Genomic DNA, 27,718 nt, shown 5'->3' on the forward strand with positions numbered 1-27,718 from the left:
TGCATCTTTTGGCATACGCAGTTTCTCAATTTCGAACACATGCTTCGCGTTGTGCCGGCGAAATGCACACTTCTTGGACCCCTGCATAACTGCTTGCAGTTCTAGTTATACTTCACGCCTTGAAAGTGGGTCTACAGCCCAAACCGTAAATGGTGCACACGCGCCAATTACATGACTAGAACCAGGTCCGGCACCGCTACTCAGATAACCAAATCCAGACATGCCGGCCACTAGGTGGCGCTATACCAAGGAGAAACACGTTTGGGGCAATAGCTCCCACACCGAACCTCCCACAGTCAAAAACTTGTACCCACATATTCACTGGAGTCTGCTGCATCTTTTGGCATAGGCCACGCCCATTTGCGTCTATAATTTTTTTTCGCAAGATTGCGAAAACCGCAAAACTGTTTTTTCGCTACTCCTCCCACATTTCTTGACCAATCGACACCAAACTTTGCACACGGCATCTTCAGAAGCACACGCAAATAAATCATAGACACTTTTTTGATCCGACCTTCGACAACGAAACTGTAGCGTTTTGAATATTTGTTTATTAGCTAAATTACACGTGAAAAATCAAAAATCCAAAGAAATCCAGAATTATGCATCGGATCGAGTCCAAATTTTACAGACATGTCGGTGCTAACCTTAAAGACGTTCGATAAAAATATTGGAAAATTCCGCCATTAGGGGGCGCAATAAACGAGGAAATTGTATATCTTCTACACAATTTCGCCGCGAAAACGCTACACTGACTTCTCGCTACTCCTACCACAGTCAAATCCTTTGTATCCACAGGTTCAGGGTAGCGTTTTGAACACATGCTTCGCGTTGTGCCGGCGAAATGCACATTTCTTGTCGCGTTGTGCCGGCGAAATGCACACTTCTTGGACCCCTGCATAACTGCTTGCAGTTCTAGTTATTATTTCCCCCTAGAAGTGGTACCACAGCCCAAACCGTAAATGGTGCCGACACGCCAATTGCATGACTAGATCCAGGTCCCTGAACACTACGCAGACGACAAAATCCAGACAAGCCGGCCACTAGGTGGCGCTATACCAAGGAATACGCGTTTGGGGCTATAACTCCCACACCGAACCTCCCAGAGTCCAAAAACTTGTACACACAGATGCACTGGAGTCTGCTGCATCTTTTGGCTCAGGCCACGCCCATTTGCGTCTATGAATATTTTTCGCTAAATCGCGAAAACCGCAAAACTGTATTTTCGCTACTCCTCCCACATTTCTTGACCAATCAACACCAAACTTTGCCCACGGCATCGACAGACGCACACGCAAAGAAATCATAGACAGTTTTTTGATCCGACCTTCGACGACGAAACGGTAGAGTTTTGAATATTTGTTTATTAGCTAAATTAGACGTGGAAAATTAAAAATCCAAAAAAATCCAAAATTAGACATCGGATCGAGTCCAAATTCTACACACATGTCGGTGCTTACCTTAATGACGTTCGATAAAAATGGCGGAAAATTTCGCCATTAGGGGGCGCAATAAACGAGGAAATTGTATATCTTCTACAAAATTTCGCCGCAAAAACGCTACACTGACTTCTCGCTACTCCTACCACAGTCAAATCCTTTGTATCCACAGGTTCAGGGTAGCGTTTTGAACACATGCTTCGCGTTGTGCCGGCGAAATGCACATTTCTTGTCGCGTTGTGCCGGCGAAATGCACACTTCTTGGACCCCTGCATAACTGCTTGCAGTTCTAGTTAGGGGTCCAAGCCAACAGGTTGGATCCCTATTGTTTTTGTAAGGATTTTTATTATACCTTATACTTCCTTCCCTAGAAGTGGTACCACAGCCCAAACCGTAAATGGTGCCGACATGCCAATCGCATGACTAGATCCAGGTCCGTGAGGTGACGGCAGACGACAAAATCCAGACACGCCGGCCACTAGGTGGCGCTATACCAAGGAATACGCGTTTGGGGCTATAACTCCCACACCGAACCTCCCAGAGTCCAAAAACTTGTACACACAGATGCACTGGAGTCTGCTGCATCTTTTGGCCTAGGCCACGCCCATTTGCGTCTATGAATATTTTTCGCTAAATCGCGAAAACCGCAAAACTGTATTTTCGCTACTCCTCCCACATTTCTTGACCAATCAACACCAAACTTTGCACACGGCATCTTCAGACGCACACGCACAGAAATCATAGACAGTTTTTTGATCCGACCTTCGACGACGAAACGGTAGAGTTTTGAATATTTGTTTATTAGCTAAATTAGACGTGGAAAATCCAAAATCCCAAAAAATAAAAATCTGACATCGGATCGAGTCCAAATTGTACACACATGTTGGTGCTAACCTTAATGTCGTTCGATAAAAAAATCGGAAAATTTGCACAGAAATCATAGACAGTTTTTTGATCCGACCTTCGACGACGAAACGGTAGAGTTTTGAATATTTGTTTATTAGCTAAATTAGACGTGGAAAATCCAAAATCCCAAAAAATAAAAATCTGACATCGGATCGAGTCCAAATTGTACACACATGTTGGTGCTAACCTTAATGTCGTTCGATAAAAAAATCGGAAAATTTCGCCATTAGGGGGTGCAATAAACGAGAAAATTGTATATCTTCTACAAAATTTTGCCGCGAAAACGCTACACTGACTTCTCGCTACTCCTACCACAGTCAAATCCTTTGCATCCACAGGTTCAGGGTAGCGTTTTCAACACATGCTTCGCGTTGTGCCGGCGAAATGCACATTTCTTGTCGCGTTGTGCCGGCGAAATGCACACTTCTTGGACCCCTGCATAACTGCTTGCAGTTCTAGTTAGGGGTCCAAGCCAACAGATTGGATCCCTATTGTTTTTGTAAGGATTTTTTTTATTATTATTATACTACCTCCCCCTAGAAGTGGTACCACAGCCCAAACCGTAAATGTTGCCGACACGCCAATTGCATGACTAGATCCAGGTACGGCACCGCTACTCAGATAACCAAATCCAGACACGGCGGTCACTAGGTGGCGCTATACCAGGGAAAACGCGTTTGGGGCTATAACTCCCACACCGAACCTCCCACAGTCAAAAACTTGTACCCACTTATTCACTGGAGTCTGCTGCATCTTTTGGCATAGGCCACGCCCATTTGCGTCTATAATTTTTTTTCGCTAAATCGCGAAAACCGCACAACAGTTTTTTAGCTACTCCTGCCACATTCCTTGACCAATCGACACCAAACTTTGCACACGACATCTTCAGACGCACACGCAAAGAAACAATAGACAGTTTTTTGATCCGACCTTCGACGACGAAATGGTAGCATTTTGAATATTTGTTTATTAGCTAAATTAGACGTGAAAAATCAAAAATCCAAAAATATCAAAGATTAGACATCGGATCAAGTCCAAATTTTACACACATGTTGGGGCTATCCTTACTGTCGTTCGATAAAAAATTCGGAAAATGTCGCCATTAGGGGGCGCAAGAAACGAGGAAATTGTATATCTTCTAATTGGCCAAAGGAATGTTCTTCAAACTATAAGGGAACCATCAAGGGGAAAACCCGAGTCTATATAAAAAATATGGCCAACAATTATTAATGTGGGCAGGAGTTATTTGGAAAAGGAAAATTGTCTTCGGAAATTTCGCCACAAGGCGGCGCCAAAAAACTAAGACATTGTATGTCTCTTAATTTGCCAATGGAATGTTCTGAAAACGCGTTTTGGGCTATAACTCCCACACCGAACCTCCCACAGTCAAAACCTTTATATCCACAGATTCACTGGAGTCAGCTGCAACTTTTGGCACACGCCGTGCCCATTTGTTTTGAACACATGCTTCGCGTTGTGCCGGCGAAATGCACATTTCTTGTCGCGTTGTTTTTATTATTCCCAGCTAGAAGTGGTACCACAGCCCAAACCGTAAATGGTGCACACACGCCAATTACATGACTAGATCCAGGTACGTGAAGACTATGCAGACGACAAAATCCAGACCTGCCGGCCACTAGGTGGCGCTATACCTAGGAAAACTTGTTTGGGGCTATAACTCCCACACCGAACCTCCCACAGTCAAAAACGATATACCCACAGATGCACTGGAGTCTGCTGCATCTTTTGGCCCAGGCCACGCCCATTTGCGTCTATGAATATTTTTCGCTAAATCGCAAAAACCGCAAAACTGTTTTTTCGCTACTCCTCGCACATTTCTTGACCGATCGACACCAAACTTTGCACACGGCATCTTCAGACGGACTCGCAAAGAAATCATAGACAGTTTTTTGATCCGATCTTTGACGACGAAACGGTAGAGTTTTGAATATTGGTTTATTAGCTAAATTACACGTGGAAAATCAAAAATCCAAAAAAAACTAAAAGTAGACATCGGATCGAGTCCAAATTCTACACACATGTCGGTGCTAACCTTAATGTCGTTCGATAAAAAATTCGGAAAATTTCACCATTTGGGGGCGCAATAAACGAGGAAATTGTATATCTTCTACAAAATTTCGCCGCGAAAACGCCACACTGACTTCTCGCTACTCCTACCACAGTCAAATCCTTTGTATCCACAGGTTCAGGGTAGCGTTTTGAACACATGCTTCGCGTTGTGCCGGCGAAATGCACATTTCTTGTCGCGTTGTGCCGGCGAAATGCACACTTCTTGTTCTTATTATTATTCCCCCCTAGAAGTGGGCCCACAGCCCGAACCGTAAATGGTGCCGACACGCCAATTGCATGACTAGATCCAGGTCCCTGAGTTCTAGGCAGACGACAAAATCCAGACACGCCGGCCACTAGGTGGCGCTATACCAAGGAATATGCGTTTGGGGGTATAACTCCCACACTGAACCTCCCACAGTCAAAAACTTGTACCCACATATTCACTGGAGTCTGCTGCATCTTTTGGCATAGGCCACGCCCATTTGCGTCTATGATTTTTTTTCGCAAAGTCGCGAAAACCGCAAAACTGTTTTTTCGCTACTCCTCCCACATTTCTTGACCAATCAACACCAAACTTTGCACACAACATCTTCAGACGCACACGCAAAGAAATCATAGACACTTTTTTGATCCGACCTTCGACGACGAAACGGTAGCGTTTTGAATATTGGTTTATTAGCTAAATTAGACGTGAAAAATCCAAAATCCAAAAGAATCCAAAACTACACATCGGATCGAGTCCAAATGTTACACAGATGTTGGTGCTAACCATAAAGACGTTCGATAAAAAATTTGGAAAATTCCGCCATTAGGGGGCGCAATAAACGAGGAAATTGTATATCTTCGACAAAATCTCGCCGCGAAAACGCTACACTGACTTCTCGCTACTCCTACCACAGTCAAATCCTTTGTATCCACAGGTTCAGGGTAGCGTTTTGAACACATGCTTCGCGTTGTGCCGGCGAAATGCACATTTCTTGTCGCGTTGTGCCGGCGAAATGCACACTTCTTGGACCCCTGCATAACTGCTTGCAGTTCTAGTTAGGGGTCCAAGCCAACAGGTTGGATCCCTATTGTTTTTGTAAGGATTTTTCTTATTATTATTCCCCCCTAGAAGTGGGCCCACAGCCCAAACCGTAAATGGTGCCGACACGCCAATTGCATGACTAGATCCAGGTCCCTGAGTTCTAGGCAGACGACAAAATCCAGACACGCCGGCCACTAGGTGGCGCTATACCAAGGAAAGACGCGTTTGGGGCTATAACTCCCACACCGAACCTCCCACATTCAAAAACTTGTACCCACATATCCACTGGAGTCTGCTGCATCTTTTGGCATAGGCCACGCCCATTTGCGTCTATGAATATTTTTCGCAAAATCGCGAAAACCGCAAAATTGTTTTTTCGCTACTCCTCCCACATTTCTTGACCAATCAACACCAAACTTTGCACACAACATCTTCAGACGCACACGCAAAGAAATCCTCGGAGACTTTTTTGATCCGACCTTCGACGACGAAACGGTAGCGTTTTGAATATTGGTTTATTAGCTAAATTAGACGTGAAAAATCCAAAATCCAGAAAAAATCCAAAACTACACATCGGATCGAGTCCAAATGTTACACAGATGTTGGTGCTAACCATAAAGACGTTCGATAAAAAATTTGGAAAATTTCGCCATTAGGGGGCGCAATAAACGAGGAAATTGTATATCTTCTAATTGGCCTAAGGAATGTTGTTCAAACTCGAGGGAAACCATCAAGGGGCAATCTCGAGTCTATATAGAAAATATGGCCAAGAATTATTAATGTGGGCGGGAGTTATTTGGCAAAGGAAAATTGTCTTCGGAAATTTCGCCACAAGGCGGCGCCAAAAAACTAAGACATTGTATGTCTCTTAATTTGCCAATGGAATGTTCTGAAAACGCGTTTTGGGCTATAACTCCCACACCGAACCTCCCAGAGTCCAAAAACTTGTACACACAGATGCACTGGAGTCTGCTGCATCTTTTGGCCTAGGCCACGCCCATTTGCGTCTATGAATATTTTTCGCTAAATCGCGAAAACCGCAAAACAGTTTTTTCCCTACTCCTCCCACATTTCTCGCCCAATCAACACCAAACTTTGCACACGACATCTTCAGACACACACGAAAAGGAATCGTATACAGTTTTTTGATCCGACCTTCGACGACGAAACGGTAGCGTTTTGAATATTGGTTTATGAGCTAAATTAGACGTGGAAAATCAAAAATCCAAAGAAATCCAAAATTAGACATCGGAACGAGTCCAAATTGTACACACATGTTGTAGATAACCTTATTGTCGTACGATAAAAAAATCGGAAAATTTCGCCATTAGGGGGCGCAATAAACGAGGAAATTGTATTTCTTCTACAAAATCTCGCCGCGAAAACGCTACACTGACTTCTCGCTACTCCTACCACAGTCAAATCCTTTGTATCCACAGGTTCAGGGTAGCGTTTTCAACACATGCTTCGCGTTGTGCCGGCGAAATGCACATTTCTTGTCGCGTTGTGCCGGCGAAATGCACACTTCTTGTTATTATTCCAGCACCTAGAAGTGGTACCACACCCCAAACCGTAAATGGTGCACACACGCCAATTACATGACTAGATCCAGGTACGTGAAGACTATGCAGACGACAAAATCCAGACCTGCCGGCCACTAGGTGGCGCTATACCTAGGAAAACTTGTTTGGGGCTATAACTCCCACACCGAACCTCCCAGAGTCCAAAAACTTGTACACACAGATGCACTGGAGTCTGCTGCATCTTTTGGCCTAGGCCACGCCCATTTGCGTCCATAATTTTTTTCCGCAAAATCGCGAAAACCGCAAAACTGTTTTTTCCCTACTCCTCCCACATTTCTCGCCCAATCAACACCAAACTTTGCACACGACATCTTCAGACACACACGAAAAGGAATCGTATACAGTTTTTTGATCCGACCTTCGACGACGAAACGGTAGCGTTTTGAATATTGGTATATTAGCTAAATTAGACGTGGAAAATCAAAATTCCAAAAAAAACTAAAAGTAGACATCGGATCGAGTCCAAATTCTACACACATGTCGGTGCTAACCTTAATGTCGTTCGATAAAAAATTCGGAAAATTTCGCCATTAGGGGGCGCAATAAACGAGGAAATTGTATATCTTCTACAAAATTTCGCCGCGAAAACGCTACACTGACTTCTCGCTACTCCTACCACAGTCAAATCCTTTGTATCCACAGGTTCAGGGTAGCGTTTTGAACACATGCTTCGCGTTGTGCCGGCGAAATGCACATTTCTTGTCGCGTTGTGCCGGCGAAATGCACACTTCTTGGACCCCTGCATAACTGCTTGCAGTTCTAGTTATACTAACCCCCCTGAAAGTGCGACCACAGCCCAAACCGTAAATGGTGCCGACACGCGAATTGCATGACTAGATCCAGATCTGTTCGGACTCAGCAGACGACAAAATCCAGACCTGCCGGTCACTAGGTGGCGCTATACCAAGGAATACGCGTTTGGGGCTATAACTCCCACACCGAACCTCCCAGAGTCCAAAAACTTGTACACACAGATGCACTGGAGTCTGCTGCATCTTTTGGCCTAGGCCACGCCCATTTGCGTCTATGAATATTTTTCGCTAAATCGCGAAAACCGCAAAACTGTATTTTCGCTACTCCTCCCACATTTCTTGACCAATCAACACCAAACTTTGCCCACGGCATCGTCAGACGCACACGCAAAGAAATCATAGACAGTTTTTTGATCCGACCTTCGACGACGAAACGGTAGAGTTTTGAATATTTGTTTATTAGCTAAATTAGACGTGGAAAATCAAAAATCCAAAGAAATCCAGAATTAGACATCGGATCGAGTCCAAATTCTACACACATGTTGGTGCCAACCTTATTGACGTTCGACAAAAAATGCGGAAAATTTCGCCATTAGGGGGCGCAATAAACGAGGAAATTGTATATCTTCTACAAAATTTCGCCGCAAAAACGCTACACTGACTTCTCGCTACTCCTACCACAGTCAAATCCTTTGTATCCACAGGTTCAGGGTAGCGTTTTGAACACATGCTTCGCGTTGTGCCGGCGAAATGCACATTTCTTGTCGCGTTGTGCCGGCGAAATGCACACTTCTTGGACCCCTGCATAACTGCTTGCAGTTCTAGTTTGGTTCCTTTTCACATTGCAATTTTTTCGCAGCAGTCCGAGAATTTGCCAACAACGCACATGTGTGCATAGATCGTTCAATCATTGGACAAGACGGTCGGGGGCGAGGTAACACGGGGTAACGCGTGCTGCCCTCGTACTTATACTGATTGGTTTCATACAGTCATTTGCAGTAGCCTACTTTTGGAGTATCGGAGGCGTTTAGCACAACGTAGATTTCCTTTCAGTTATGCTATCCGCGGACCGCTCGAGCGCCTTCTCCCCCATCCTTGTACTGAATGTATTAAATGCATCAGAATTTTTATTTTAAGTGTTCTCCAACATACTTTATATGTTGGCGTCTGCCCAAATATCCAAAAGACATTTTGTCTCCTCTTCGCTACATGTTGAGCCTTTAACGGGTCTGATAACGTGATGCCGGTCTAATAACATGACGTTGATCTTTGAATTTACTGCGCTAATCAAACAATATAAATGAATAAACAAGCAGCAATGGAAGCCTGTTGTGTCCAAAATGGCTTATTATTTTTAGAACTGGGTCGGACCGAGCGCGGTCGCATTCACATCTCAAGCAAACCGCACCAGAGTTCGTTTGGAAGCGAACCGAGACCACCTCTCTGGCTGGGTCTCGGACCGGCTGTTTGGTCCGCCCCAGAATTCGATGGTTTGTATTCACACCAGCCATCCAGCGATTCTTTTGGTTTGGTCCGAACCAAACAAGGCAGGTGTGAATACGCCCTATGACAACAAACAGTTATGAGGTGGACAGCGTCCTGTCTTATTATGGAGGAGCGGCCGAGGAGAAGAGGGGAGGTAGAAGTGGGGGCCTAGTTTGATATCATATTATAATATATCTATAGATCTGTCTAAGGATATATCTAGCATTTATATATGTTTTATACACGTTTAAAACATATGTATATGTTTTTTTAATATTTATGTATGTTTTCGTACAAGAATTCTTCCCTCGTAACACACACACACACACACACACACACACACACACACACACACACACACACACACACACACATGTATATTCTAGGGCGAGTCGTGGGTTGAAAGCTGTGGTTTTGTGTGGTTCTCCTCCAGTGACGTGGTTCCTTCGTCTCTCTGAACCAGTTCTTTCCAGGAACACTTTCAGGATGTTTTCTATCAGTGCTTTGTCTCCGACCTCGTAGCCAATGAGGGGGCAGCGTGAGAACTCACACACCCTGCGTCACCACGGTCCCACCGGAGGGATCCGAACCCACAACCCCCCGGTCAGGGACGTGTTGGGGGGGGGGGGGGAGCGACACAGAGAGCTCCCTCAGATCTGCTCCCAGCTCTCACGTTATGAGTTCTTGGTCTGAGTTCCTCCCAGGATTGAAGAGTAGACGGCAGAGAGCAGAGAACCGGTTCATCTATGTATAGTACGACTCTGTCATTAGAACATATGGGTGTGTGTGTGTGTGTGTGTGTGTGTGTGTGTGTGTGTGTGTGTGTGTGTGTGTGTGTGTGTGTGTGTGTGTGTGTGTCCCAGATGTCGTCGCTCAGAGCTGAACTTTGGAAATGTTTCCCAGGAGGCGGAGAACATGGGACACATTAAATCCTCCGTTTCTAGAACACACACACACACTACAGGAAACGGAAAGCTATTCCTTCTGGAAGGGAGTCTGTGCTGGGACAATAGGACACACACACACGCACACGCACACACACACACACACACACACACACACACACACACACACACACACACACACACTGCTCCCGCCCCCAGCTGCTGAGGATGCGGTGGTCGTTTCCTCCTCTGTCAAGTGGAACACAATGAGACCCAGAGCTTCAAAGAGACTGCCAGCTTCCACACAACCACCGACCAGGGGCCGACCGTAACAGACAGGGTTGGACTGTAACAGACCAGGGGCCGACCGTAACAGACAGGGTTGGACTGTAACAGACCAGGGGCCGACCGTAACAGACAGGGTTGGACTGTAACAAACCAGGGGCCGACCGTAACAGACCAGGGGCCGACCGTAACAGCCAGGGTTGGACTTTAACAGACCAGGGGCCGACCGTAACAGCCAGGGGCCGACCGTAACAGCCAGGGGCCGACCGTAACAGCCAGTGGCCGAGGACATGACTGACCCTGAATCAACCTAGTTTCCTACTAGTATTTTAAAACGTACTAACATTCACATTACACGGCTGTTAACACTTTATCAGACATGATACTTTCTTTGTCTCTCTCTGTTGATATAACCGTGTCGTCCGTGACCAGACTGCCTGCTACACCGGGCAGCCTGCTACACCCTAACGGCTACATGCTGCCTGCTACACCAGACTGCCCGCTAAACGCTAACGGCTACAGGCTGCCTGCTACACGCTAACGGCTACAGGCTGCCTGCTATTATTATGCTAACGACGCTCAGCGGTTTAGGAGATGAAAGCGTCTTCTCCGAGGACACTTTCGGCCTCGTCTTGTTTGGGGACTGTTTACTGCAGCAGTCAGGCCTGTTGATTTGTTTGGGCTTTAAAACGTTTTCATGGCCGGATATGAGCCAACAAAACGGATGATTTCCTTGGATTATGCCCTGATTATTATGGGACGGAAGTCTGGGCCCCAACCGTCCGGCTGAGAAGTCCTTCTGATCCGACCAGGGCCTAGCAGACCTTCTGGTCTAGATGGTCCACTGGGTTCTAGAAGACCTTCTGGGGGGTATAAAGGACTTTTAAAGTTCACTGATTCCACTTTTTAAGCTTTCAATCAAGTCTGACCTCCTCTCTACGTTTAGAACTGAAATAAGATCAAAACGTATTTGATTTCCACATAAACCACGGACTAAAATGTCAGTGAAAACTGTGCCTTAGCGCAGCGAAACAACTTGGATATTTGCTCTTCTCTCTCTCTCTCCCCGTATCTCTCACCCCTCCAACATCTGGCCAAAGACGTGGTGAACCGCCAGGCAGCGTTCAAACACGAGCAGCAAACATACTGCACGTGGAGCACGCACACACGTTCTCTGCCTCTCTAACAAACACAGACAAACAAACACACACTTTCATTCTCCGCTACACACAGTCTCTCTCTCCACATGTGTTTTTGTTTAGGGCGGTAGAGGAGAAACACTAGGGAGGAGGAGAAGGAGCTGAGTCGGCACAGGAGGCCCCTCTCCTCTTCTCCTCTGCTGAGCCGGAGAAAGAGCAGCTCTCTCTCTCTCTCTCTCTCTCTCTCTCTCTCTCTCTCTCTCTCTCTCTCTCTCTCTCTCTCTCTCTCTCTCTCTCTCTCTCTCTCTCTCTCTCTCTCTCTCTCTCTCTCTCTCTCTCTCTCTCTCTCTCTCTCTCTCTCTCTCTCTCTCTCTCTCTCTCTCTCTCTCTCTCTCTCTCTCTCTCTCTCTCTCTGCACATTCCAGGAGGGTCCTGAGAGCCGACATTATCAGGAGCATTAGAGGAGAGGGCCAGATGAACCCAGAGAAAGATCCCAAACGTGCACGGCTCTGGATGACCACGGTGGGGGAACCTGGCGGGCTAGGGTCGGGGGGGGTGTAAACACAGCCTGTTAAGCCCTTTGAGACTGGATCTGTGATTAAGGGCTAATAAAGTTTAATTTAAATTCAAGCAATAGTTTTCTGGTGTGTATATATATATCCCTTGATGACTAGTCGGAGCTCTAAAGACATGTTGTAGAGTCTACAACATGTCTTTAGAGCTCAGACTCTGGAGGGCTAACCCTTTACATTCAACATGTCCTGCTTTAGAGCGCTGATCAGCCATGCTTCCCACTCTGCCTTCCTTAACGAGAACCATGAGACTCTAATTGAATCAGAGCGGGCTGATTGCAGTTTGTATTATTCCAGGGACATTGTGCGGGGGTATGGATGTTGTCTGTTCTCTTGGTTCTTTAAGGAGTTACCCGGGGTCACAGCTAGCGTCGCGGGTTTGAAGCCGCATCATTAATCACAGACCTTGGATGGTTCAGTAGACCGGTTCCGTACCAGAGAACCGGGTACTTTTAATTTGTAAGAACATCACGTCCTTCCCTCGGAGCAGCGATGTTCTCGGACTAAAAGTGTTTCAGCGTTTGAGTTCCGATGAGGGTCAACAGAAGAGTTAACGAGGGAATGTGGCCCCAGTGAGATCTAATTATGATTTAGGGGCCACAAACATGGAGTCTCTCTGGAGGGGACATCCATAATATCAGATAACATCATTATATGATATGATATCGGCCACGTTTAACAATGATCTGCTGTCACAGACATCACTAGAAGCTTGAACCTGAACCTTTTTTGTTTTGGCTAAACACGGTGGAGGTCTTAACTAGGGGTGGACTGGTACCCCTATTGAATCGTGTTCCAGAGCACGATAGTCCGACTTTTTTCGTGCTACACAGAAACGAAAGTAAACCAATGGATTCTGAATGGGAGTGTTCGCAGACAATTAACCTGCTCCACAAAACGCTACGAGAGAGAGAGAGAAAGAGAGAGAGGTAGGGACAGAGAGAGAGAGAGCGAGAGAGAGGCTTCAGAAAGGGTGTGCGCAGATAGTACAATGCACCGTAGTTATATGTTTATGCCAAAACCACAAATGCTATATATATATATATATTGCCTAATTATATATATTGCCTATATATATATATATATATATATATATATAGGCTATATATATAATTAGGCTATAATAATATTATTTAGCGTGTAATGAGACAATCTATAGCCAAATTGTCGAAGATGCCAGAGAATCTCCGGAAATATCAGCATGGGAAATCGGCGCATCAGACCCATAAACCTATACAGAAAGACGTCATCTCAAGCGGGAGAGAACGTTTGCGGTGCTGGTTTGTGTCACGTAAGTACAGGGCTCTCAAGTCTCATGCATTCGGCGTGAGACACACGCAATTCAACCCATGCACACGCTCAAACCTGGTCTCACGAAAATACGTGACACTGTCACGTTATTGAATCTATTGAAACGTGCTCAGGGACACGTGTTTTCTAAATTTTGTATTTCAATTGGAAGTAGGCTATTTGTCATGTCACTATAAGCACGACTTTGGTTCTGCCCGGGAGCGTTCTCCCTAATGTCCCTTAAGGAGCTCCATACAGATCATTAAAAAAATGAAAAAAAAAATTGAAAATTGTCTGTGATAACTAACAAATGACAGCTTTTGGCCACCCGTTTCTACTTACAATTGTCTGTGATAACTAACAATATGACAGCTTTTGGCCACCCGTTTCTACTTTCACCTTTGATTCTGAGAAATTGTGACCATTCACGGATATATTAAATGCAGGTGCGCTGCTCTGTAGGCAAACTGCGAAGGAAAAAAGGGTTATTTTTAGAATTGCGAGCTGCTGGGTGAGGTGCAACGAGATGGAGTACTTGCTGAGTCATTTCCTGTAGGGCTGGAGCCACAGGTTGAAGCGTATGCATCCTTTGAGACCCCCTTTGATATATAAGAGACCCCAAGGTACAGCTTTCTTAAAGGTTCTCGATTCAGTCACCTATTGCATCACTTCCTTTAGGGCTTCGGCCTCCTAATTGATCATTGTAGTATAATTGAATGCCCTCTTTCATATATATGATACCTCCACCACTGGGACGTGGCAACAATTCTCCAAATCCATATGGGGAGGGGGGGGGGGATGCTTGTGGACGGTAGGGGTGTACACTAGACATAAATAGGAAGCAAACTCAGGAGAAGGAATGACCTCTCACAAATATTTATTCAATAAATTGTTTCAAATAACCCTGCCTCGTTAAATCAATGAGTTTTGCTTTCAAAAATAGGTTATAGAAGAAGTCTAAACTGCAGAAAATAAAAACATCCAAGCTGCCTTTTAAGGATACCTTGGAATATCTGTCTATTTTTTAACCATCGGACAAAAACAAGACAATTGACGGCAGCTCCTTTGCCGCGTGGTTTTTAGAGCCATGTAAGGATTAGAGTGGGGCGGTCGATAGCAACCACCATAGCAACCATGACGGTCAAGTGACTGGATGCAGACCGTTGAAAAAAATAGAATACCACCCTACACACTCAGGAGATTAATGATATTTAAATTATTATGACCATGAAGTCTTTATTTGCATGGGTTTACATTTCGTTCTGTGTAGCATGGAAAAATCTGAGAAACACTCCCATTCAGAATGCATTGGTTTACATTTCGTTCTTTAGAGCACGGTTATTTTTATTTATTTATTTATTTTCAGTTTTTGAGGAGGTGCTTCAAAGATGCAAATGTTTCTGCAATAATCCAAAATCCAATGGCAAAACCCGTTGGCTTTTTGTCAAGGGAAACCCAGGTCGACGCTCACTTCCGGGTTGGCCAACATACGTCATCCCTCCACCACTCTAGTGTAAAAACACATGTTCAAGTTGAATGAGAATAATAATAATAATAATAATAATTCTGCCATAGTATTTATTTAAGGGGGGGCATACAAGTCTTTTGGCCATTCGTAGTGTTGATCAGCAGAGAAATAATTTGTCCGCGAAGACGGTGACGTCGCTTAGCAACGGAAGACGCTGGGGTTGACAAGTCACGGGACTACTACCCATGCAAGTGAACGGAGCGTTCCACGGCATTGAGAAGACCCGTGCAATAAAGGCCTATAATATTTCTGTTTATGGCATAGATTTCTCCTCCGATTAGGCCAATAAACCAATGATAAAATAAAAATACAAACGCTCGATCAAAGGCCCGGCCCGAGGATAGTGGTGGGAAATATCGGCCCGACCCGGCCCGCGTCGGGCTCGGGCAGAGAATCTGAACACTGACTGGAACTACTTAGCAGGTGTCTGTAGGCCTATATCAGGAGTTAATGCACGCCCTGCAGCCAATCAGAATACGAGTATTCCCCCAGACCGTGGTATAAACAATATTATTCACGAGTTATAATCAACCCCTACACATCATTATTAATGATAACCCATTAAACACATTATGATTTCTAGATGTCATGGCAACGTCCGCTCGCGACACTGGACTTGCGAGGCATCGACGCAGACTTTCATTCACATAGCCAAAAACAAGAGAATAGATGGCTAGATAAAATAAACATCAAGACATACAATTCTATAAAGAACAGATGAAGCAGCTACCCTTTTTTCCTTCGCGGTTTGCCTACAGAGCAGCGCACCTGCATTTAATATATCCGTGAATTGTCACAATTTCTCAGAATCAAAAGGTGAAAGTAGAAACGGGTGGCCAAAAGCTGTCATATTTTTAGTTATCACAGACAATTTTAAGTAGAAACGGCTGGCCAAAAGCTGTCATTTGTTAGTTATCACAGACAATCTGTACGGAGCTCCTTAAGGGACATTAGGGAGAACGCTCCCGGGCAGAACTTTAGTTTGGAAGTCGTGCTTATAGTGACACGACAAATACTTCCAATTGAAATACAAAATTTAGAAAATACGTGTCCCTGATCACGTTTCAATAGATTAAATAATGTGACAGTGTCACGTATTTTCGTGAGACCAGGTTTGAGCGTGTGCATGGGTTGAATTGCGTGTGTCTCACGCCGAATGCATGAGACTTGAGAGCCCTGTACTTACGTGACACAAACCAGCACCGCAAACGTTCTCTCCCGCTTGAGATGACGCCTTTCTGTATAGGTTTATGGGTCTGATGCGCCGATTTCCCATGCTGATATTTCCGGAGATTCTCGGGCATCTTCGACAATTTGGCTATAGATTGTCTCATTACACGCTAAATAATATTATTATAGCCTAATTATATATATATATATATATATATATATATATATATATATATATATATATATATAGCATTTGTGGTTTTGGCATAAATATAACTAGGGTGCACTGTATATCTGCGCACACCCTTTCTGAAGCCTCGCTCTCTGTCCCTCCCTCCCTCTCTCTCTCTTTCTCTCTCTCTCGTAGCGTTTTGTGGGGCACGTTAATTGTCTGACAACACTCCCATTCAGAATGCATTGGTTTACTTTCGTTCTGTGTAGCACGAAAAAAGTCGGACTGGAACTGCGCTGGAACACGATTCAATAGATTAACGTTTGTGCGCACGAGCATGAAATCGCGTGATACCGGGTTGGGTATCCAGGTATCGGGGTGGACGTGTGGAGCTCATTCTGGATGGAATGCGGCGTCAGAGAGTTAAGCTCCTCAGACACTCCCGGTGTTTGAACTCAGCTGAAACACTTGTTCTGTGGTCCCAGTGCTCACACAAAGCATGGAGACATTAACAAGGCCGTAAAGGTTGGTTATGGAATTCTCTTTTTGGCCATTTTTGCAAAATTACTTGAAATCCTTATCATAACCCACTTACAGCCACTGATTTAGAAGTACTGACATGAAAATTAAACAAGTCAATCATCTGTGGAACGGGCAGAGCTAAAAAAACTCAGCCAATGATTTCCAGACCCACCGAGTGGCATTGGACGGTAAGTACGTCAATCAAACGGTCGTACTGCACTCCCCCCCGCGCGTGACCCCTTCGTGCACATACTCAAAGCTCGTGACCCAGAGCAAGCTTCTGTTTGTTGGTAGCTACTGGAGCTAGCTAACTAGCTAATGGCTCACTCTCACGCATCTGTGTTCGTGCTCGTGCATGATTGCGCGTCCATGTATTTGGAATGGGTGGAGTCAGAGTCAGCGTTGAAGGAGAGGGGGTAGGACCATTTGAGTTGTGTTTTATCAAAATCTGCTGGCGTTTCGCAAATCCCATACCCAACCTTTAAAAGGGGGTTTAGAGTCTGCTTCTACTAAATACATATCTTAAACAAAATCATTGATTTAGAAATAATGGGTTGGGTGTTGGGGACACATCCTGAGCCCATGAGCTCGAGTAAAACACGGCTAATTGGCTAATGGCTTGAAGATCTCTAGAAACGGGAAGGTAACCTTGCTGACAACGTATTTTGAGCTGTGATGAAACAAGAATGTAATCCTGCAGTGAGACACAGGATAATTAATGTCATTCTGGAGACAAAGATTATAAAGTCGCCCCCTTTTGTGCAGAAGATCCTGAAACGCCGCTCGTCCTTTTCTATAATTTCTAAATTCTGATTTAATGATCACCAAAGGTGGCATCACGTTGAGAGAATGAACGAACATAAAACGTTTTTTTTTTGCTTTGTTCATTTTTCAAGTTTGATTTACAATTATTATTCAAAGTTTGTCAGGATATAAAATATATTCTTCAGCAAAATAAAAATACAGACAAATAAAATAATAAATACGTAATCTGTTCTAACAGTCATTCGCTCTATGAATCAATCTCTTAATCAAACAACAAACTAACAAAGAACATTAAATATCTCTGGAACGATGATCATACTTACTGGTAACACGGAAAATGACTCCTTAAAAATACAAAAAAATCGCTAAAACTACATTACAGAAAATACTGATATCCAAAAGTCTCACACTGAGAAAGACATGTACTACATTTGTGGTGAGTGGTTTTGAAAACCATTCATCACTTAAGGCACAAAGGTTGCTGTAGGGAGCTTTTAAGAGATATGACTTAAATCAGCTTTTAGAGCAGGAAACACACTTTTTTGAATATCTGTTTGAGTTTGACTGTCTGAGACAGTTTAGATTTTGATTCTTGCTCATTTCTGAGTGGATTCCATCGTTCAGGGAATCAGATGCAGAACCGCGTTGGAGAAATAATGGAAGAAGAAGAAGAAGATCGTTGGTTTTGGTAGTTTAGTTTCAAAGTCTTGTTCTCTCTGCTCTTTTCTGCTCTCTCTAAAGCCCATTAACGTACAGCTCAGAAAGTACAACATCAAAAACAAGACTTGAGTTCTTAAGGCATCGCTGAAGAGCAGTGGACACACAGTTCAAATACCTCCAGCAGATCGCCACGGCCGCTTCCCAGCAGAAACAATGGATCCAGGAAACCAGCTCCTCCCATTGTTGGAGTCAATGGGTGGTGCTTCCCCTCGTAGTGTCGGACATCTCAGTCCACGTAGCCATGACAACAATGACCCGGATTGTTCCACAGGAAAGAAAAAACGCTTCTTCACTCTCCGACAAGAACATAAGTCTCGACTCGCCAGAACAAGCTAGCGCTGTCGTTTTGACGATGCATAGCAGCGCAGCGAACACTCCCCTTAAGAACCTCTCGAGCTCCCTTAAGAACCTCTCAAGCTCCCTCAAAGCGTCTCCAGCCTCCTTAAGAACGTCTCCAGCTCCCTTAAGAACGTCTCCAGCTCCCTTAAGAACCTCTCCAGCTCCCTTAAGAACCTCTCCAGCTCCCTTAAAAGAGTCTCAAGCTAAGCGTGTTGGAGAGTCCCTTAAAGCGTCTCCAGCTTCCTCCTGGGTTCTCCAGCTCCCCCCCCCCTCAGATGTCCAGGTCGTCGGTGCGGGCGCGGCTGGAGGCGCGGCTGCCGGGCCGCGGCTCCAGCCCCCGGAGGAGGTGAAGCTCCTTGGTCTCCACCTTGTCCGACGGCGGTGGCTGGCCGTGGGCGGGGCCTACGAAGGCGGGGCCCAGGAAGGCAGGGCTGTCGCGGTTGCAGTCGCTGGCGTCGGCGCCGGCCTTGTTGTTGTGGTTATTGTTGTTGTTGTTGTTCTTGCCGGTACTGCGCTGGCTGCCGTGGCGACGGGGCGGGGAGCGGCCCAGCTGGTTCTGCTCCGTGCTGAAGTTGGTCCAGTTCTGTTCGCTCGCCGTCTTGTTGTAGTTGTTCACCGAGTCGCCCCTTGCCACCGTCGCCGTGGCGTCCAGGTTGTAGACAGGGGCGGAGGGGGGGGGGCAGCCGTTGCAGTAGTGGTACGGCGCTCCTCCTCCTTCTCCTCCCACTCCTCCTCCTCCTCCCACTCCTCCTCCGGCCCCCGGCAGCAGGCGGAGGCGGGGGTGGAGCTGCTGGCCCTCGGACGCCCTCATGGTGTCCTTGACCCACTTGTAGGTGACGTAGAAGAGCTCGATGAGGTTGAGCAGCAGCGACACCAGGGAGACCACCAGCATGAAGACGATGAAGATGGTCTTCTCGGTGGGCCGCGACAGGAAGCAGTCTGTGCGGTGGGGGCAGGGGTACGCCTCGCACTCGTAGCGCGACGCCAGGCTGAAGCCGTAGATGTGCCACTGCAGCAGCAGGAAGCCCACCTACACAGAGACGCACACACACACACAGAGACACGCACACACACACAGAGAGAGACACGCACACACACACAGAGAGAGACACGCACACAGACACACAAACACAGAGACACGCACACACACAGAGAGACACGCCCATAAACACACACAGAGACACGCACACACACAGAGAGAGACACGCACACACAGACACACAAACACAGACACGCACACACACAGAGAGAGACACGCACACACACAGAGAGAGACACGCACACACAGACACACAAACACAGAGACACGCACACACACAGAGAGGGACACGCACACACAGACACACAAACACAGACACACACACACACACACACACACGAGAGAGACACGCACACAGACACACACAGACACACACACACAGAGAGACACGCACAGACCTCTTAGGTTTGAAACCACCCGAGGGGTGCCCTTAGGAGGTGAAGCGGGTTGTACACACACAGATATTGATCACTTTGACACATGGGTGTAGAGGCAGCTTCAGCGCCAACGTGATCGGTGGATTCATCAGATGTGAAGAAGAGACGAGAAACAAGTTTTCTTTGTCAAGTTTCTGAAATCGTTTCTAACGTTACTTCAAATGGTTCTGAACGATCTGAGCGAATGTAAAGCTCGTCTGCGTCCTATTGGATGTGAGGCGTGGAAACCAGTCGGCTCTCTGAGGATTCTGGGGGGTCTGTGGCCAAGCGACGATCGAACGATGCAGGCAGAAGATCGAAAACACCTGATCAGACTCGGGGCAGGACGACATGGAGCTCAACTCTAACGTAACGTCAGGTTATGAAAGTTGAGAGGTCGGTGTAGCTCAGGGGGTAGAGCGGCCTGACTGGTAACCTGAAGGTTGCTAGTTGGATCCCGGCTCCCCCTCTCGAAGTGTCCCTGAGCGAGAGGCCTCACCCTGACTGCTCCTGAGGGGTCGACTCCGCCATTGGTGTGTGAATGAGTGTACGTTTGTTTGAATAAAAGCGTCCGCTGAATGTGAATGTAAAGAGCGACGCTAGTCTGAGACGTTCGTGTGGAAAATGCTGCAAAGTAAACAGCAACTATCAGCAATTGAGCGGAACAACGTCTAATGCAGCATCATGTGTGGTTAACTGTCTGTACTTTGTTTATCTACACATCTGGTTCCTGTTGGAGACTAATTAGCCACGGCCGAAGTTCTGCACTAGAGGATCCTGGGTTTGTGTTTACAAGCAACGGAGAAGACTCACAGTCGATGTGGCTGTGAGACCGCAGGTTTGGATTCAAAGGACTTCAGACTGAGACTTAACGTGGCAAAGAGAGGGGTTTAAACCTCCTCAGTAACATGTATGTCTATTCAAACCTCCTCAGTAACATGCATGTCTATTCACACCTCCTCAGTAACATGGATTTCTATTTAAAACCTCCTCCTAACATGTATGTCTATTTTAGACCACTTCAGTAACATGTATGTCTATTTAAACAATATTAGTTAGGGGCGTGCGATGCATGTGTCATGGTGTGTGTCTTCGTGTGCGTGACATCCAGTGTGTCATGGTGTGTCATGGGGTGTCATGGTGTGTGTCTTCGTGTGCGTGTCATCCAGTGTGCGATGGTGACCACGGACCTCAAAGAAGGACTTGAGCAGGATGCTGAAGATGTAGGTCCTGAGCAGAGCTCCTTTCATCTTCACCTTTCCGTTCTTCTCGATGCCGTACTTCATCTGACGAGCCACAAAACACGTCAGGGGACTGCATGACTAAACACTAACTGACTACTAACCAAGTAAGGTCACTAAACACTAACTAACTAACCAAGTAAGGTCACTAAACACTAACTACTAACCAAGTAAGTTCACTAAACGCTAACTAACTAACCAAGTAAGGTCACTAAACACTAACTACTAACCAAGTAAGTTCACTAAACACTAACTAACCAAGTAAGGTCACTAAACACTAACTAACAAAGTAAGGTCACTTAACACTAACTAACTACTAAACAATTAAGGTCACTAAACAATAACTAAATACTAACCAATTAAGGTCACTAAACACTAACTTACTACTAACCAAGTAAGGTCACTAAACACTAACTACTAACCAAGTAAGGTCACTAAACACTAACTACTAACCAAGTAAGGTCACTAAACACTAGCTACTAACCAAGTAAGGTCACTAAACACTAGCTACTAACCAAGTTAGGCTACTAAACACTGACTACTAACCAAGTTAGGTCACTAAACACTAACTAACTAACCAAGTTAGGTCATTAAACACTAGCTACTAACCAAGTAAGGCCACTAAACACTAACTACTAACCAAGTTAGGTCACTAAACACTAACTAACTACTAAACAAGTAAGGTCACTAAACACTAACTAACTACTAACCAATTAAGGTCACTAAACACTAACTAACACCTAACCAAGTAAGGTCACTAAACACTAAGTAACTACAAACCAAGTAAGGTCACTAAACACTAACTAACTATGAACCAAGTAAAGTCACTAAACACTAACTACTATCCAAGTAAGGTCACTAAACACTAACTACTAACCAAGTAAGGTCACTAAACACTAACTCACTACTAACCAAGTAAGGTCACTAAACACTAACTCACTACTAACCAAGTAAGGTCTGTGTGTCTGTGGTCTCACCTTCCTCAGCTCCAGTTTCCTCAGCGATCGCTCCACATCCTGTCCTTTGGTCTGAAGTTCTCTCAGCCGCTCCCCCTTCACCTTCAGCTGCAGGGAGACAAGCCCACAGGGTCAGAGACACGCCCACGGGGTCAGAGACACGCCCACAGGGTCAGAGACACGCCCACAGGGTCAGAGACACGCCCACAGGGTCAGAGACGTTTTAGTGAGGGGAGAAACTCCTCGTGACCCCAATGACCTCACTGTGACCTTACTCTCCAACCCTGCCATCATTTTAGGGGCCTGGCCTCTGGCCAGCGTTCTTCAGTTTTATGCATTGTAACGACGTTCCAATGTACGACATTTCAGAGCCATGTTATAAAGATGTTTCAGACAGAGCGTCTCTGTGATCAGATGTTTTGGGGGCGTTTAGGTCCATTCTATTCAAACGTCGGGATTATTAACCAGATTATTAAGGTTAGATGATCAAATCTGGACCTGCACTGCAGATAGAGTAAACACAGAAGTTAACTCGTTATCTAAAAACCTCTCGTCCCAATTTCAAGGGCGATTATGATTATTTTATGGGGAGCAGTTGTCCTCTGACCTACACATGATTCAGAAGTTTTCTTACTCTTTGAGGTCTGATGACAACTTTGTGTTTCATGCAAACTGCATGCAAACTAGAGTCCTGTGCCAGCACCAATCTAGTTTATCATCAATGAATCATTCTTCTCCTCCATGTGTTGGAGGTGGAGGAGGAGGAGGTAGATGAAGCCTTACCTTCTCCTCCTTGTGGAGGAGGTGGAGGAGGAGGAGGAGGAGGAGGAGGTAGATGAAGCCTTACCTTCTCCTCCTTGTGGAGGAGGTGGAGGAGGAGGTAGATGAAGCCTTACCTTCTCCTCCTTGTGGAGGAGGTGGAGGAGGTAGATGAAGCCTTACCTTTTCCTCCTTGTGGATGAGGTAGAAGATGTGGCAGAGGTAGAGCAGCGTCGGCGTGGAGACGAAGATGATCTGCAGGACCCAGAAGCGTGCGTGGCTGATGGGGAAGGAGCTGTCGTAGCAGACGTTCTCACAGCCCGGCTGGGCGGTGTTGCACTTGAAGGCCGACTGCTCGTCGCCCCACGCAGACTCCACCGCAGTACCGATGACCAGGATACGGAAGATGAAGAGGACAGAGAGCCATACCTAGAGGAGGAGAGAGAGTTGGAGGAGGTTAGAGGAGGAGTTAGAGGAGGAGGAGAGCAACTTACCCTCCTAGCACCTAGCTAGTATAGCATCTAATGGCGCATTTCCACTGGAGGGTGCGGTTCGGTTCGGGTTGCCTCAGTCCGGTAGGGAGGGGGCGGTATAGCTAGCCCTGTTCAGTTCCGAGGTTGCGTTTCCACCGCCGACAGTACCCTTATGGTAGGCCGGATGTCGATCGCCGCGGCAGCTACGTAAACATCGTGACATTATAGCAGCGCGACACAGGGTGGCCTGCTCAATAAAGACAATGGAAAATAGGAACGGGACACATTAAACCAAGAGCTACCATGGAAGTCGTTCCATGGTTTCGGAACGTCTCCACCTCCTTGTTCGCCCAAGCTAAAGTTTGGTGCGACATATCCATTGTCTAGATCAGTGGTTTTCAAACTGGGGGGCGCCAGAGTTCTTCAGGGGGGGCGCGACGGGAGAAAAAAATAAACCCGAAAAAAAACCTGAAAGTCGATGATTCAAATCATCAGTCGTACTTCAACTGTAGAAGTAACATAACTAAATCAATTTTCAACCGTTTATCTTCGTGCAAACCATTTAACAAATCTACACACTTGTATCTTCAATAATATCTAAACAGAATTTCAATATCATTTAAAATCTCTTCAGAATCACAGTTTTAGTTTCATCCCTCTTCGTTTTCAGCTGTTTTCATTGAAGACGTCAGCCCATTCTGATACACCTACTTCTAGACATCGTAACTCACGGAATTTTGATAGCATTTATACTTTTTTCAGAATCACAGTTTTAGTTTCAAACTGGCATCGTTTTCAGTTGCTTATAATAATTTAGGTCACCATAGCAACGCCGGTAAACAAACCCCGCCGGATAGTCAATCTCTGGACTGAAAAGGCAGATCTGATTCGACTGGCAGTTTACACAGACATGTGTAAACTGTCTGTGTTCAAACATGTTTAGATAAAGTTGTTAAATTGTGTTAAATGTGTTTAAAAACGCACAAAGATGTTGTAATGTTTCAGAAATATGTTTAAAAGATATGTTTCAAAAAAAAATTTCAAATGTTTAAAAAATATGTTTCAAATGTTTTATAATTATGATCAGAGATGGTATTTAGAACTTTTTTTTTTGGGGGAGGGGGGGCTCAGCTGAATTTTTTTCTCTGAGGGGGGGCTCACTCTCTCACACTTTGAAAACCCCTGGTCTAGATAATACCTTGCAGGTACTGTTCGATTGTTTTTATCCCCATGTCACCTGCAAGACGGGTGCGGCTCAGTCCATGTATGTCTATTCAAACAATATTAGTTTAGTAGCCCACTTTTGGTAGTGGAAACGCGATCCCTGCCGCACCTTTGCGCACCGAACCGACCCGCACCCTCCGGTGGAAACGCGCCATTACCCTCATGGCTAGGATAGCATCTTTCCCTCCTAGCTCCTAGATGGAATAGCATCTTACCCTCCTAGCTCCTAGATAGGAAAGAATCTTACCATCCTAGCTAGGATAGCATATTAGCCTCCTAGCTCCTCCTAGCTACCCTCCTAGCTCCGAGCAAGGATGGCATCTTACCCTCCTAACTCCTAGCTAGGAAAGAATCTTAGCCTCCTAGATCCTAGCTATGATAGCATCTTAGCCTCCTAGCTCCGAGCTAGGATAGCGTCTTATCCTCCTAGATCCTCCTAGCTCCTAGATAGAATAGCATCTTACCCTCGTAGCTCCTAGCTAGGATAGCAGCTTACCATCCTAGCTCCTAGCTAGGATAGCATCTTACCCTCCTAGCTAGGATAGCATCTTACCATCCTAGCTAGGATAGCATATTAGCCTTCTAGCTCCTCCTAGCTACCCTCCTAGCTCCTAGCAAGGATGGCATCTTACCCTCCTAACTCCTAGCTAGGAAAGAATCTTAGCCTCCTAGATCCTAGCTATGATAGCATCTTAGCCTCCTAGCTCCGAGCTAGGATAGCGTCTTATCCTCCTAGATCCTCCTAGCTCCTAGATAGAATAGCATCTTACCCTCGTAGCTCCTAGCTAGGATAGCAGCTTACCATCCTAGCTCCTAGCTAGGATAGCATCTTACCCTCCTAGCTAGGATAGCATCTTACCATCCTAGCTAGGATAGCATATTAGCCTTCTAGCTCCTCCTAGCTACCCTCCTAGCTCCTAGCAAGGATGGCATCTTACCCTCCTAACTCCTAGCTAGGAAAGAATCTTAGCCTCCTAGATCCTAGCTATGATAGCATCTTAGCCTCCTAGCTCCTAGATAGGATAGCATCTTAGCCTCCTAGCTCCGAACTAGGATAGCATCTTACCATCCTAGCTCCTCCTAGCTCTTAGCTAGGATATCATCTTACCCTAGCCATCTGTGTTGTATACATGGAATGGGTTAACCTAGTGATGGTTAGTGTTGGCACTTGGTTCTATGAAGATCCTTACTGTACCCACAGAGATATATTGCCGTTTCTCTTTCTACAGACTAATGGACTTATTGTAACGCCCTAAATGTAAAGTGAACATAACTGTATTGTGTCTCATATAGATTCATCCCGAATCACATTCGGATTAATAACTGGAAGTAATCCTCCACTAATGAGAACAGTGCTCAGACCCGGATTTGATGAAAGAATCGACATCCGGTTTACTTCCTTATTATTCTGGAAGCTCCTGAGATGATGAGGTTGGTGTGGGACTCTGGACCCCTGAAGCTCCATGGAGCATGACCATCATACAGTAAACAGACTGCATTTATACCGCACCTCTCTCACCAGTGTTACAATACTGCCCGACATTCACCCAGTCACATCAAACTGGACCCAGACCACGAGGTCAGAGACCCAGACCACCTCCTCCTCCGCATGAGGAGGTGGTGGTACCAGAGACCTCCTCGAGGAGGTGGTGGTACCAGAGATCTCCTCACCTTGCCTCCGGCCGTGGAGTAGGCCTGGACTTTGTCCAGCAGTTTCCCCAGAGCGCTCCAGTCTCCCATCAGGACCACAGCTCACAGACTACTGGGACACACACACACACACACACACACACACACACACACACACACACACACACACACACACACACACACACACACACACACACACACACACACACACACACACACACACACACACAGTTTAGAAACGACCTCAGGTTTCATATGCGAGAAAAAAAATCAAAGAAAAAAAAATTGACCTCAAAAGTCAAACATTTCTTCTGCGTCTAAATGGCGTAATTAAGTAATGACGTCGAAGGATTAGGATCTTAAATCTCTTTATCGTGTTCAGAGTTTAACTTCTGAAAGATGAGATTTGTTCCATAACCCTGTCCATTTCCTCTGAGTCAGCATTCAGTCATCTGGCATGAGGCTAATCAAGGGGCAAGGTCCCTTAAAGCCCCGTAAGTATTAAGGTACTTTAAACATAAAGCCCATAAAGGGTGCTATTCAAAGGAATCATAGCTGGCCATAGGATACATCCACACTAATCTGAAACACTAACATTAATTTGGCCTGTTTACAATTAATCAAAAACAGATGTTCATTCATATGTTCATTCCATGGGATTAAATATTCCTCTGAGGGTTATGATCAGGGTTAAATTAAAGGTTAATGGTAAGAGTTAGGGTTTTAGGAAGTCTTACCTGGGACAAGGAGAAGAGAGCAGTCCGCTGGAGACCAGAGAGTCGAGACGTTAGACTCTGGAGCGTCAAACTAAGTTTGCTGGTTCAGTTTCTCGGAGTTCATGTCAGGAAAAAAGTCGCGTTGTTAACATCTCTGCTGTGAATCGTCGGTGGGGGCAGAAAACATCTCGGGTTGAATAGTTATCCTCAGATTAGTGAACCGAACTCGTGTCAAAGTCTTCCTCCTGTTCTTCCACGTCCTCCTTCTCCTCTTACTAAACTTTTCCCATCTCATATTTTCCATTGAGCGATGAGGAGGTCGTCGCTCAGCATCAAGAAAGACGGCATGGTTAAGGATGGCCCAAATGGGCGTTACAGGGCAGTGAGGGCTGGCCATTCGGTTACACGGGTTAAGGCGAGAGGCGAAAGAGGGCGGGACATCCGTAAATGGACATCCGTTATGCTTGCATGTTTTTTTTGGGATATTCATTTGTCAAATCAATATATGTGAATATTTATTCTCCTCGCAATTGTTATCGTTCTTGTTATGTTTTCTTTATCTCTCTCTGGGGACGGTACATGGCGTACAGCGC

At 45.6% G+C, this 27,718-nt stretch overlaps 1 protein-coding gene across 2 annotated transcripts; it reads right to left on the minus strand.

The window, feature by feature from the left end:
• Positions 1–17,176: 17,176 nt before the first annotated feature.
• On the minus strand, positions 17,177–27,509 carry LOC132461197 (gap junction alpha-1 protein-like). Of its 2 annotated transcripts, none has more exons than XM_060056247.1 (6): positions 27,147–27,509; positions 26,431–26,521; positions 23,246–23,491; positions 22,325–22,411; positions 21,297–21,392; positions 17,177–19,681 (listed from the first exon to the last, which is right to left on the minus strand). In XM_060056247.1, exons 2-6 carry the CDS (start codon positions 26,497–26,499, stop codon positions 18,923–18,925), a joined length of 1,257 nt encoding a protein of 418 aa, XP_059912230.1. In that variant the 5' UTR covers positions 26,500–26,521; positions 27,147–27,509; the 3' UTR covers positions 17,177–18,922. The 2 variants fall into 2 exon arrangements, with proteins under 2 accessions (XP_059912230.1, XP_059912231.1); XM_060056248.1 differs by having other exon boundaries at positions 26,431–26,518; positions 27,147–27,507.
• Positions 27,510–27,718: the final 209 nt, after the last annotated feature.

Source organism: Gadus macrocephalus, chromosome 7 (genome assembly GCF_031168955.1).
Source record: "Gadus macrocephalus chromosome 7, ASM3116895v1".
Classification (NCBI taxonomy): Eukaryota; Metazoa; Chordata; class Actinopteri; order Gadiformes; family Gadidae; genus Gadus; species Gadus macrocephalus.